Source organism: Euwallacea similis, chromosome 5 (assembly GCF_039881205.1).
Source record: "Euwallacea similis isolate ESF13 chromosome 5, ESF131.1, whole genome shotgun sequence".
NCBI lineage: Eukaryota > Metazoa > Arthropoda > Insecta > Coleoptera > Curculionidae > Euwallacea > Euwallacea similis.
Window position 1 is genome coordinate 930,992 of NC_089613.1, and position 13,286 is coordinate 944,277.

General features: G+C 35.0%; 2 protein-coding genes across 3 annotated transcripts; both read right to left on the bottom strand.

The window, feature by feature from the left end:
* Positions 1–1,102: 1,102 nt before the first annotated feature.
* LOC136408877 (aminopeptidase N-like) lies at positions 1,103–10,238 on the bottom strand. 2 transcript variants are annotated; one of them, XM_066390075.1, is made up of 14 exons: positions 10,016–10,238; positions 9,513–9,727; positions 7,352–7,534; positions 6,865–7,298; positions 6,315–6,470; positions 5,951–6,259; positions 5,714–5,897; positions 5,413–5,654; positions 5,189–5,352; positions 3,285–3,485; positions 2,991–3,228; positions 2,701–2,940; positions 2,260–2,647; positions 1,103–1,362 (listed from the first exon to the last, which is right to left on the bottom strand). In XM_066390075.1, exons 2-14 carry the CDS (start codon positions 9,714–9,716, stop codon positions 1,213–1,215), a joined length of 3,093 nt encoding a protein of 1,030 aa, XP_066246172.1. In that variant the 5' UTR covers positions 9,717–9,727; positions 10,016–10,238; the 3' UTR covers positions 1,103–1,212. The 2 variants fall into 2 exon arrangements, with proteins under 2 accessions (XP_066246172.1, XP_066246171.1); XM_066390074.1 differs by lacking the exon at positions 10,016–10,238 and having other exon boundaries at positions 9,513–9,807.
* Positions 10,239–11,847: 1,609 nt separating this feature from the next.
* On the bottom strand, positions 11,848–13,003 carry LOC136409119 (dynein axonemal heavy chain 7-like). Its single transcript, XM_066390441.1, has 2 exons — positions 12,693–13,003; positions 11,848–12,049 (listed from the first exon to the last, which is right to left on the bottom strand). The coding sequence occupies exons 1-2, from the start codon at positions 13,001–13,003 to the stop codon at positions 11,848–11,850; spliced, it is 513 nt and encodes a 170-aa protein (XP_066246538.1).
* Positions 13,004–13,286: the final 283 nt, after the last annotated feature.

Consider the following 13,286-nt stretch of genomic DNA (forward strand, 5'->3'; position numbering starts at 1 on the left):
ACATTTGGATTAGTTCCATTTCTTATGAAAACACATCGATTCCTTCTCCCATGCCTATTAGCCACCTCGGGCGCTTCATAACTCTACTAATAGAGCTGCGCCTCTACACTTTTGCTTTTACAGATATTTTAAGCTAAGTTTAAATTGATTACGAAAAGACCAGATTCTTTACACTTGCTTACGACATTTTAAGTCCTTACATAATGTCGCCCCTAAAACCCCAAACGGGCTCTTATTGGTGCTTTAAATTATGCGCAGATGTCTCTAATTGGGTGATCCCCAAAGGGCTCTTGCAAACAAGCCCTTATAGGTCTCATTACTGCTGGCTACATGTTATTAACAAATTTCCTCTCTTCAAATTTTTCTTAAGATTAATTTGCTTATACGGAAGAGTTTTCCAGGACGACAGTCCTCTCTTACCTAATTTAAAAGCACACTTAATCTCACAAAACAAAATCATTTATCAAATGGCCCGTTTCCATCAATTATCTTTAACAATGGCAGAAGAAATGCAGATCCCTTTGTAAAGTGATATCAAACCACTTTAAATACATTTATCCCTCGGATTTGTGCTTTTATCTGTTTATACGGCTCCAGCTCTGCTGTTATTAGGAGGTACGCATTCAAGTTTATTCCATTTACTTCCCCTCTAAGAAGAGGCAAATTTGATGTTCCCATAGGGCGATTTCAAACGTAAAATTTTGAATATTTCCGAAGGACCAAATCATATGGTTCCTGGAACCTCTCGAAGCAGACGTAGATGGACAGCTTAAGATGAGGACGACGGCTACACTAGAGTGAGGGAGAACCCAAAAGATTTTAATCTAAAGGTGAGATGGATGTTGTCGATATTCTTTCGATAAGGTCTCATGCCTAGTTAGCAAGAGGGAAGCTGCGAAAATACCTGTCGGCCACATCTGTTTAAAACGTTATAACCACCTATGTAAGGATTTTACGGGCGAATCTGAAGAGCTATAGCAAACAGATAAATCATGCCTAAAAGCCCTTATGTGCTTTTCAGGGCATTGTGCTCAACACGGCACACTTTGTGGGCTGCTTTAATGGGCAGGCGAATGAGGTTTTAATATCAGAAAACTTAAAATTGCTTAAAACATAGTTTAATAAACAACATATTATTAAAATACAATCCTAACACTACTGATAAAAGCATCTACAATATTTACAGCTATTTTTTCATATATTAAAATAAACTCAAAACCGGTTGTCCTTAAGCCAATTCACCACAGAGTCCAGGTGCTTCTTTTTCCACTTGATCCGGACCTTCATTTGGTCTACAGCACTTTGCAGAATGGTCGCTACTGATTTTAGATCGGTTTGGTGCAGTTTGTAAAAGGTCGTCAGCTGCAGAAAAATTAGATAGTTTCAAGACAATTAGTAAAGTTTGACAACATCGCATAGATCTGATAAGCAAATGAGCATTGCGCCTCTGCCGTTTTCCTCAGAGAATTACAATAAACTTCTTTGGAACTGTGCCAAAAGAGGCTAAACCATGATTACTTTGCAAATATTTACGTTTAACTAGATTTTTTTTTAGCTTTAAGTTAGAAAATTTATTTACGTCCCTGGGATCTACCTGCGCCACTGAATTCTGGAAATTGTATGCTTTGAATATTCCTCTTTAAGTAGAAAAAATGTCCACACCATAGGAAAATTATCAAAGGCGTATCACAAGGGGATAAAGCTATGGCAATAAAGATTTGTTCTTTTATATTCAGTAATTAAAAAATGCTATTTGCCTTTTGGAATCTAAGACAATTAATTCTGGATATATCGTGCCTTAAACGAGCAATCCCTCCACGCAGACACTTTCTCAACACGCCGCAAAATAATCAGGGTCGTATCAAAGGAAATCAAACAATGATAATTTTCCTCAAAAATTGGTTACTGTATATTTTTATTTTTATTTTAGATTGGCACTAAAAGATAAGATGGATCCTGAAAAGGACCTATGCCAATGAATTCTAGATATTTCATGTCCCAAATATATCAGAATATTTTTCAACCCCCATCGAAAAATTATGAGAGGCAGATCAAAAGGAAAGAATGAATGGTAATTTTAATTAAAAAAAACTATATATCCAAATTTTATAAAATTGGTACTTGCTCTTGCAAACTAACTACGCTAATGATGTCTGGATATTTCGTGCCTTTGATCAAAGTTTGGCAACGTCTCATTTTGATATGACAACCAAAATAATGTTGCATCGTTGCCATTTACCGCACAACCACAATACTTACGTCTTCTAAGTCAACCTCAGTGGAGAACTGCGAGACAAAATCATGGAAAATGGTGCTAAAAACTGGAAATATATCCTCATAGGTGGCGTAAATGCGGTCCCAGTTTAATCGTAAGAATTGGAAGCCTGTTTTAACACCCACTGGATGATTAATGGAGATCCAGACGTTTTGGACGTTTTCCAGGGTCATGTTGCCATCCAGGGAATACTCCAGATATCTGTTTATGAGCCAGGGATCGTAGGTGCAGCCCAAACTCAAATAGGCAGTTTCCAGGTCTGTAGGAGACATCGAGGGGGATAAAGTGCGGTTCCAAAGAAAATCCCATTCGTCCGGGCCTCCAGCTTTAATTGCAGAGCATTGAACTATGTACTTGTAGTCCACGTTGATGCTAAGAGAATCAATGATGATTTGGACCATAACTGACAAAGAGTGACAGCATACATTTTGTTAGTGTTGGGGTCATCAGACCTCATCCAGTGATCATAAAGGGACCTCGCCCATTGAATGCACTTGGAGTACCTTAGCTGACATGCCGAAGTCACTATTACCAATCTCAACAACTTTTCATTTTGCGTTTCGTCTGGTTTTTCACTGGTGCCCAATTCATCGAACATTGGCTTCACTAATTTCAATATGAAGTTGTCGTATAAACCCGAATATTCATAGTTGCTGATAATTACTCTGGAAAATCATTATAGTAGTCTAACTGACTTAAATTAACCAGTACTTACCTCAGTTCTTCCATGTTTCTCAATGCGGCATACCACGGGACGTAGTTTACCTCAGCGATGGTCAGGTATTTGACCAAATTAAAGGCGATGGTGTAGTTAATGTGACCAATATTAGCTAGTTGGAATGCGTCATCAATCAAATGACCCCTGTTAGACACAGGGATTTTATTGGGATTTCTGCGCAGTTGGTGAGTCAAAAGGTTCCAGTTATGAAAGTCATAATTCACTCGAAAAAATCCTAAATGCGGGGGCAAATCAAGGAACGTGTGATATGGCACGAGTAAGTTTGCTCACCAGTTTCTTCGATATTGACCAAAATCCAAGATTCGTTTCCCAAATGGCTCAAATTCAGGTCAGTTTGACGGACATTCTCCAGCCAAATGCTCTCCACGTTTCTTTCCTCCCTGGTGATGTAAGTGATGGGTACGTACCATAATTGATCCGATGTAACAGTCGTGTCCTCGGTCATTTTAATTTGATTAATAACAGCAACTCCTGGAATAATCATCGTATCCGCAAACGAAGCAAATGACAATGACAAATTTGAGCAAAAATCAGATTCCATGATTTCTAAATTAGATAAATTGTTATACAGTGTGACCCATAAAGTCCGCATCATATAGGAAATTCTTTTATAATTTTGAGTAAATTTTGACTTTGTCTTCGGACTGTTCTTCAGAAATCATGAGAAAGAACATACAAATTGAAAAAAATGACTTTATAACTGTCAAACTGCATTTTTTCAAAAGTATTCAAAATCTACCATTTTTTTTTTAATTTTGAAAAATCACAAAGGAAGTTTCTTATTTTTTACTTATGTGTAAATTTTCAACTTTCTCGGACGACTTTCATTTAAAAAAATTTTTTGTACCCCGCATTTTCGAAGTATTCAAATCAGTCAGCTGATATTTATTTCTATCCAATTCTGTGTCAATAAATTTTACAAAAATATCGGGATAAGGTAACCGGAACATTTTCTTTATAAACACATCAACTTTATATCAAGGCATGCGTAGCGTCTTTAATGAATTTTACATTTTCTTTAAAAAGATTAATTTATTACAACTTTAACTGATGAATGCTCGTTCAGACAATCACTTTAATATATTGTAATTATTCTTACAAGATTGCTGACCAATTTGAATACTTCGGAAATGCAGGAATACAAAAAAATTGAAATGAAAGTCGTCCTAGGAAGTTGAAAATTTGCCTATGGGTAGAAAATAAGAAACTGAGAAACTTTTTCCTTTGTGATTTTCCAAAACATGGAGAAACAATGGTAGATTTTGAATGTTTTTGAAAAAAATTGCAATTTGACAGTTATAAATAATCATTTGTTTTTCGATTTGTATGTCATTTCTCGTCATTTCTGAAGCACAGCCCGAAGGTAAAGACAAAATTTACCCAAATTCATAAGTAAAAGAATTTCCTATATGATGCGGACTTTATGGGTTACACTGTATAATGCGCTTAGAAACAAAGTACGCTTATGGCAATCGTATATTTTATGACTTAAATATTCGTTTATAAATTAAAAAAATCCAAATCTACTGATATATTATCAGTGGCGTACCAGAAACGATAAAACTTTAGGCAAAAAGTCGATTTCATTCTCACTAAATAAAAAAAGTGAATGTCATTAGAAAGTGGCTACGCCAATGAAGGTTGCATATTCTATTCCTATTATATTGCTTTTTAAACAAATTTGTTTAACTTGATTAATTCAATATCAGAGCCGTACCACAAGGAGCAAAGTAATTTTAACCAAAATTAGCTTTTATAGTCCCTAAATTTAAGAAGTCCTACAAATCCGTAGAAAGCACGTAAGTCAATAAATTCCGGACATTATATTCCTCCGATGTTCGTTATTAAGCAAAACTTTCATCAACTCCATTAATAAATAATCAGAACCGTACCAAAAGGAATGAACTAATAGCAATGGTTTTAAAGCAACATATTGGGTATCACCCTTAAATATATTTACACAATTCTTAAATTCTCTTGGAAACAATCTCCATTAATGGCTTTACCATATTTTACGCCTTAAGCACTCTCCTTTAAATAACAAATTCTTTAAACTTCATTGATAAATCGTCAGGACCGAACTAAGGGCCAAAACAAAGGGTACTTTTTGACTTCACTTTTGATTTTTTTCCGCATTTCTCGCAACCATTTTTGGGACAAAAATTTCCTCCTACCTGAGCTATAGTTCCTGATCACAGTGATACAGGGATATCCACTTTGAGTGGTCCAAGAGTCCATCAAAGCCTTGACAGTCACGTTTTCGGGTATAATGCTCTGGTTATGAGCTCGTTTGGTGAACAGACCCCAGAGATCGTCTTGAGTTGTGGATTGAAATGAGCTGAGAATAGCCAAAAATCATAGTCATAACACATAAAGGAAAGCTAACTTTAAGAATTACAATTTCTTCAGATAATTGTGTAACCCCATTTGGAACACATCCTTGGTTAGGGTGTAATTGAGCATTTTAAGCACACTGCTTCCTTTCTTGGTGACAATATCTGTGTCGTAGATCTGCTCAATTTGAGCATTGCTGCTCACTTTGCCTTCGATGCTCTGTGTAGACCTGAGGCTATCGTAGTAGAGGGTAGTATAGGCATTGCGCAGTTGCATACTACTATAGACGTGCCATCTGGGCCTTAACTAATATGATGGTATTAAATGATGGTAATATGGAGAATAATTGTAGCATAAGTACTAACCCTGCTTAAAGTAATTTCTGCCATGAACGTGCCAAAACCTTCATTTAACCACAAGTCCGACCACCACTTCATGGTGACCAAATTCCCGAACCATTGATGGGCCAATTCATGGGCGATTTTCGCAAAAATCAGGCTTTTGCTTTTGATGCTTCTGGATGATGGGTCGAACAGCAAATTGGACTTCCTGTTATTTTATAGTTACATAAAGACAATTTCCCAGGTCACAATCGCTCTCACTTGAAATGGATCAGCCCCCAATTCTCCATTGCATCCGTGCCAAAACTGGGAATAGCAATTAAATCCAGCTTTGGTAGAGGATATTTAATCCCGAAATATTGTTCCAGGAAAGGAAGGATCTCCTGAACTACCTCAAGGGCATATTGAGCCTTGGAAAGGTCATCTTTAGGGGCATAGACCTTGAAAACCGGTCCTATAGATCTGTTTGATGAGGTAACGTGGTCAAAATCGCAGATAGTAAAGGCTACCAAGTAGGTTGCCATGGGTGGGGTGGTTTCAAAGTGATCCCAGACCCAACCAGTCTCGTTCCTTTGTTAGAAAATGATCTAAATAATTAAAATTTCTTTAAAATAGAGATAATTACATTGGCTCAATTTCCTTGACAGGCATATTGGAAAGCACGGTGGTATTTGTTCGTCTAGCTACACTAATTTCGAATGGAGCCTTAAACGCTGGCTCATCGAAGCATGGAAATACTGTTCTGGCATATACTGAGGCCATTTGGGTAGTTGCGAGCCACCTAAATTGAGGAGAAATTAATTTACCTACTGCAACTACCTATTCTGTTTAATAAAACACTACATAGTATATACCTGTATTATATATTATGGTTATTTATTTTTTAAGTAGATATCTATTAAAAATCTCAATTTGGTTTTTCATTTAAACATCTTTATTCATAGATTCTTGATAGACTGGTGAATGAATTATTCTTGTGGATTTATTACTGAAATGTAGGATATGGTATGCACGCATACTATAGTATACTGAAGCTTTATTTCATCTTTGAAATATAAAAAAAGTAAAAAAACTATTAATCTATTTAAACAAAACCAAAAGTTTTAATCTATACGTCTCTATTTACTTCTTCTTTTTCTTGTTCTTTCACAAACACTTTTCCTTTGAGTACTTACCGAACATTACCGGTTAAATCCGTGTAACTGGTCCGGTAAAACCCTACTAGATTGCTAGTAATATTGCCTGAAACTTTGATTTCCACGGTATATACGTGCTTTTTAAAAAGACGATCTTTGAGCATTATTGTGAGCTTAGAGTTTGGAGCATCTCTGACTACTTCATGCACCTCAAGCACTTTTAATTCTGAAGAAATTGAAACTTTCTCAGGAACGACCTCAGTAGGAACCATCTCTGTAGTGCTACCGCTCTCCTCCATAGTAGAAACACTCTCATCCTCATCCTCAACCTCCCTCCGAGTCACATTATGCCCAGTCTCATTTCCGTGCGCCTCCTCATGTTTAATGGTAAAAACTTTGATGTCTGAGTCATTTATAAACAGCTCTTCATCCCAATTTAAAATGATTTTGTTTGTTGATACTGTGCAGTTGAGCTATAAACCATTTTTCATATACAGAATATACATATGCATATATAAAGCCTTACAGTAATTTTTACAAGGGCTGTAAAGGTGAAATTGTCATCTCTGGCCTCGTCCAAAATAGGATGGACCATAAGTTTATAGTGAATAGGGTGGAGATAGCTAGGTAGGCGTAAATTCTCTGTGGAGATTTCCTCATTGATGGTTTCATTCAAGAGTGCTTCTATGTCGTTCACTTCTCTTTGCAGCTGAATAGAAATATATTTTAGTGGAACAATTTTAGTCTCAATTAAGCAGTAGAAAAGAAAACTAAATTATTTTTAGGCAAAAAGTTAAAATTGATGTAAAACTGTATTAGAAATTGATTTTCGAATTAAACATTGTTATTAATTTACAGTACAAGGCAGCAGATTTTCAACTTCTCTCGATACCTCCAGCTCTGCTCACCACCAAAATACTGTTCATAATTTTCAAGTTTGTATTTTTTTCAGAAGTCTTCACTGACATATGAAGAAGTTAAGAATTGTTTATTAACGCAAAAACCGTAAAATTATGGTGCACGTTTGTTTTGTTGCCATTTTTCAACCCTTCTCGAGACGCTCTTGATATTTAATATCTAAATCTATATTTAATTTTAAGTTGGTAGCAAATTGCCAAAAGTTTCCTAAAGTGCTAAAAAGTCAACTATTTTTATTAAATGTTAATCGGTATTTTCAAATATGTGATCATTTTGTAGAAATTTGCAGTAGTGCACGTAACATTAAGAACTTTGACATAAAGTTTAGAGTACATTAATAGAAAGCTTTGGCCCTTTTAGAGACTATAGTATGTATTTGATTTGATATTTGATACTTAAATCAAAATTAGTTTTCGATATTTTAAAATACATTACAATTTTTCAGAAATATTCAGTGACGCACTATAACATTTTTTTTTATTGTATGAAAATCTTGAAATCTAGCTTAAAGGGCATCGTTACAATTTTTGAGCTCTTTTAGAGACGCCACTGATCTTTCATATATAAAAAAAATTAAAATTTCTGTTCGGTATTTTAAGTAATTAGTCAGAAGTCTTCAGTAGCGCACTGAGAAATATTTCTTATAAAATTGAAATGCATTGCGTCAATTAGTCAAATTCTTCAATTTTTTTTGTTTTAAAAATCGAGGTCTTTAGTGATTCGCCAACAAAACGAGGTACTTTTCCTATTTTGAAATTTCTTATTTAATTGAACCCCTTTGGAGCCGCTCCTGAAGTTTTATGTTATAATAAAAGTAAATTTAGGATATCTTAAAGTATTTAGTAGTTTTTTTATTCCAAAATGAATGCAGATTACAAATATGATTTTTATTTCGAGGAAAACCAATGTCGTAGTTTTTTTCCTAAAAAATATTTAAGGTAGTGTCTGTGCTCAAACTAATGTTGAAAGCAAATATTATATTTTACTTTAAAAAAATAGTTGTTTGATATGAGTAACAATTACAAATTAATAAATTTGTAATTTTCTACGAAAATTTTAACGCACTGCATTTCTGTTACTAAACATTTTTGGGATTTAACTCTTATATAGCAAACTACGATTATTTTTCTACGTATAAATCGTGATTAAAGTTTGATCCTAAAAGTTGGGATACCCAGCATATAAACAGAACTTTTTTGCAATTGTCCTAAAATTTTTCTCGACTTTTTGCATATTCCAGTATTTTCCAACAAACGTAAAGTACTCCGTTTTTAAATTTACATATTCCAGAAACGGATAAACTCCAATAAGTCAGTCGTGCCCTTTTCTAGGGAAAATTGCGATTTGAAATGCCTCAATCACTCATGTATTTGTTCGATATTGTCGCTTTTCAATTTAAATCCATTTCGATTAGTCCCGCACAGAAAAAAAAACAAAAGGATGGTAATTAATTGAAATTTGTTTAAAACGAAAGGTTTTCAGCATATAGACCTGACATAAATACATAGCCTTCGCTTAATTTTCAAACCATGTATAATTTCAATGCTAATTTGCATTTTTTTCACTTCGATTAGCATAAGTCATCACATTTTGGAAGAATTAAAAATGAAATCATCTATTAGAGCAATCTTCGCAATAGAGAAATTTGGCCTTATTGTCACAAAATCTGGTTTTTCACAACGCGAAATTGCAGAGATAGCCACTGCAAAATCAATATTTAACTAAAAAGTTCTCGAAGTTAATTAGCTTATTTCTGATTCTTTTCTTACCATTTGGAGCCTGGTATTGGGCCCATAATAATACATCAGCACGATGACCACGCAAAGGGACGCCAGAGCAATCACGACAAAAGCTATGGCCTTTTTGGTGGTCACGAAACATCCCCCATTCCTACTGTAGCGAAGCCCATCGTTGAGGGTTTCGTCGGAAATGAATTCAGTTCTACTGGAAAATGGAGCTGAGTTCTTCACCATTTTGGATCATTCTAGAAGGAAGAGCTGAGTGCTAGTTTTGGATCGGAATTTTGAATCGGTATAGTTTAGTATTCATTATGGACTTTAAGCAATAGTACTGAAAAGGATATCGATAATTGCCCAACTTGATGGGATGCACCTCCAGATTTGCAATTAACATACAATGGACTGATACATTATCATGGCAATTAATTTCGTTTTATTATATGAGGATAATTATTATTTGTTTTACATAACAAGGGGTTATATAAGAAGAATGGAATTTTCTATAGATTTAGTCAATAAACTCATCTACTTACCAATCAATCTTACAGCCTTATAAATCCAATAAACTCACATTCTAAGATACCTCACCAAAATTATATTTGTCCACTATATAAAAACACAAATTTTCCCATCCAAAAATCCGCTTTTCCTCAAATTTCTCTACACCACGATAGACTGTAATCTACTTCTTATTATCGCCTTGATTAGCATAAATCCATTCACACTAGCTCGATGGGCTACAGATGAATCCACTTGGTGGGTATACTAATTTTGGTCATGGTATGGTCACACGTGATAATCGACCAATGGTACGTTGTTATTATGCGTAGTTTTTGCGCTGCCGAAATAGTTCAATTTGTGGTTTCCTTTTCTATAAATATGTTTTTGTGGTGTTGTGTCAAAAATCTTAAAATATACTGCTTCAGGGATTTAGAGAAAAAGCAGATTTTCGAAAATTTTGCGGATTGTTCCGGTTAACTTTTAGTCAGTGCTTCTGCAAACTCAAAAACTCTCCCACATTAGTTGCGCAATTCACATTGAAGAGATTTAATGAATTTAATTAGGAAATTACCCTTGAAATATCCTGTATTCAAGAGCTACCTGCATTTTTCAAATACCTATTCTAATACCTATATGTGTGTAAATGCTTTTATTCGGATATTTCGTGGTTCTTCTACTTAATTACCAATAGACGATTTATTACTTATGGGGGGATTCATGTTTGAACCTGCTATAAGGACGGAGAAAGAGCTAAAAAAGCCCAGGGGAAAGTGGAAAAGTGTTCAAATACAGGGTGCAGCATTGAAATTTTCTTTTTTCAAAGATATATTTAAAAAAGTACTCGATATATACTTTTATATTTTTTTTGTTCATTAATTATAATAACATGGTAATTTACTTAGAGTTTGCAAAAAAAATATTTAACAAGTGTCGACGGTTCGTTTTGATGCATTCTTAGATCAGTCCTCTAAAGTTGCACCCATCGCTCTCCAGCATAGTTGCCGGTATGTTGGCGACCGCATCACAAATATTGTTCTTTAAAACTTCTACGGTTGCCGGACGAATTACGTAAACAACCGATCTTAGGCTGTCTTACAGGAAATAATCGCAGGGAACCAAATCTGGAGATCGCGCGGGCCGTGGAGATCAACCGGCCGGGAAAAGCTTCCCTCAAAAGACGCATCGAAAATTTCCGTGTGTGACCCGTGGAAAATTTAAGGAACAATATTCATGACGCGGTTGCCAACACATAGGTACCAATGCTGGAGGGTGCTGAGAGGCCCTTTAGGGGACTGATTCAAGAATGCATCAAAACCAACGGTCGACACTTCTCAAATATTCTTTTAAAAACCACTTAAGTAAATTTCCATGTTATTATAATTAATTAACAAAATATATAATATATATATATATATATATATATATATATATATAGTACTTTCTTTCATTGATCTTTGAAAAAAGAAAGTTTCAGTGCCGTATCTTGTATAATGAGACCGCACCCATCTACCTATAAAAATTTAAAATTTAATAATAAAAAGCAGATGGAATAATACAAAATTGTCTAGAGACATATTTGGCACACCTAAGATATGTTATTTGGATTCATTTGATGATTTCGGCAAATTTAGCCCTTAGGCTTCCTTCAATTTAACTTCCTTGCTGAGGTACATGGATTAATTCAAGATATATATACTGGCTATATTTTTTAGAATATCAGCTTTACCCTCAAGGAGAGTTACCAATATCTTTCCATCCAGATTTTAAAAATCATCCCTAGAGCCTTTGATCGTTACTCATAAATCATCTTCCTGACTTCCAGCCCCAGAATCTCCATCACAATCCCCAGAAAACCTTCTGTTAATTAGACGTTTATCACAGCTATTTTATTACAAATCTCCTCACTGCATTTGGCGTCACTTTCACATCCGCTTAAATACATTTTCGCGTCACTATGCACTTCCACTTTCCCTAAGTCTATGGTCACAGGGGTTTTTTCTTGCGACAAAAACTTTGTAATGTCTAATAGGATGAATCCCTGAGGGTTTTGAATAAGGATTCTCAGTCTTTGATTGAGAGAGTGTTTCAACTGAGTAGAAAATCATTGAAGATGAGTTTAGTTTGCAAGAAGTTGTTTCTGGTTTCAGTTTTGACGATCCACTTCTGGGCTTGGAACTCTGGATCTATGAGAAAACAGTGAAGTTTTGAATTGTGCAGAATGAGGGCATTTTTTATGAAGAATTCTGAAGGCAAACGCCCCTTTTTGTATCCAAGTTTCTACTTTGGAAGTATTCGCTAAAAGTACGGAAAACTTAAAAAAATGTTCTTGGTTATAAGAATTTGAAGATTTTCAATCAAGTTTTTAAAAACTAAAAGTTTCTCGTTCCTTTTTTGATGGGACAATTATGGCAAGTATGCAACTAATGCGCAATTCAAAAGAACAGCTCCAGGTAAATTATCAAGATGCCACTGCAGCCTCATTCCAGTGCTGTGTCTTCCCTCCAAGCCCTCCATTAAGCTGTACACTATCCAATTTCCCGTTGCATAAATCAATTTCACTCTGCATTTTCACTTACTTCTTAATGGACCATATCCAGGAGCAAATTTAGTTGTGCCAACTTCTTTTCAATCTTCACCACCCCCTCCTTTTCATTTAAAACTCGCATAGTCTACGATTACTCCTCTGCTTTATTCAGTTTTACTATCTACGATGCCACCCCTTTTGCCACTCCATCGTACACATCCATAGCAATAATCCATTTGTAGAAGCATTCAGCTGCACTTGAAGCTTTAGCAACAACATGAGGCTTGAAATCTTTATAGGGGAGGAATTCTTTTCGGAATTTATTTATGATTTCGATCTTGATGTGGTCTTTGTTGAAGTCCTTGAGGGTTTGAAGGAAGTTCATGTCGCTTAAATTTCTCTTTGAGGGATTCCAATAATCATAAGTTTTCGGAACAGTGCTGGCTTCAAGGATTTTATCAGATTTCACTTCTTTTACCACGCAACCTGAGGCCATGACTAATTTCGCTGCGTCCGGGGGATTTTTCTTTGATTTTATCAAAGTTATATCTGAAGTTTCAGGGTGGAAATTGCGTCCTCTAAAATAGGAATGACCCGCACCTTAAGGAATTCAAATTAGGGAATTTGCCGAATTATCAAAAAAATTATATAAAATAATAGTCTCTAAACGGGCTCATTTAAGAAAAAAAACTTATTTTAGTGAAATTTTGCCTTTAAAAAATCACTTCAAAATTACTATTTTTAAAGTTTTTACCTGATTTCTTTTAGATTACAATATC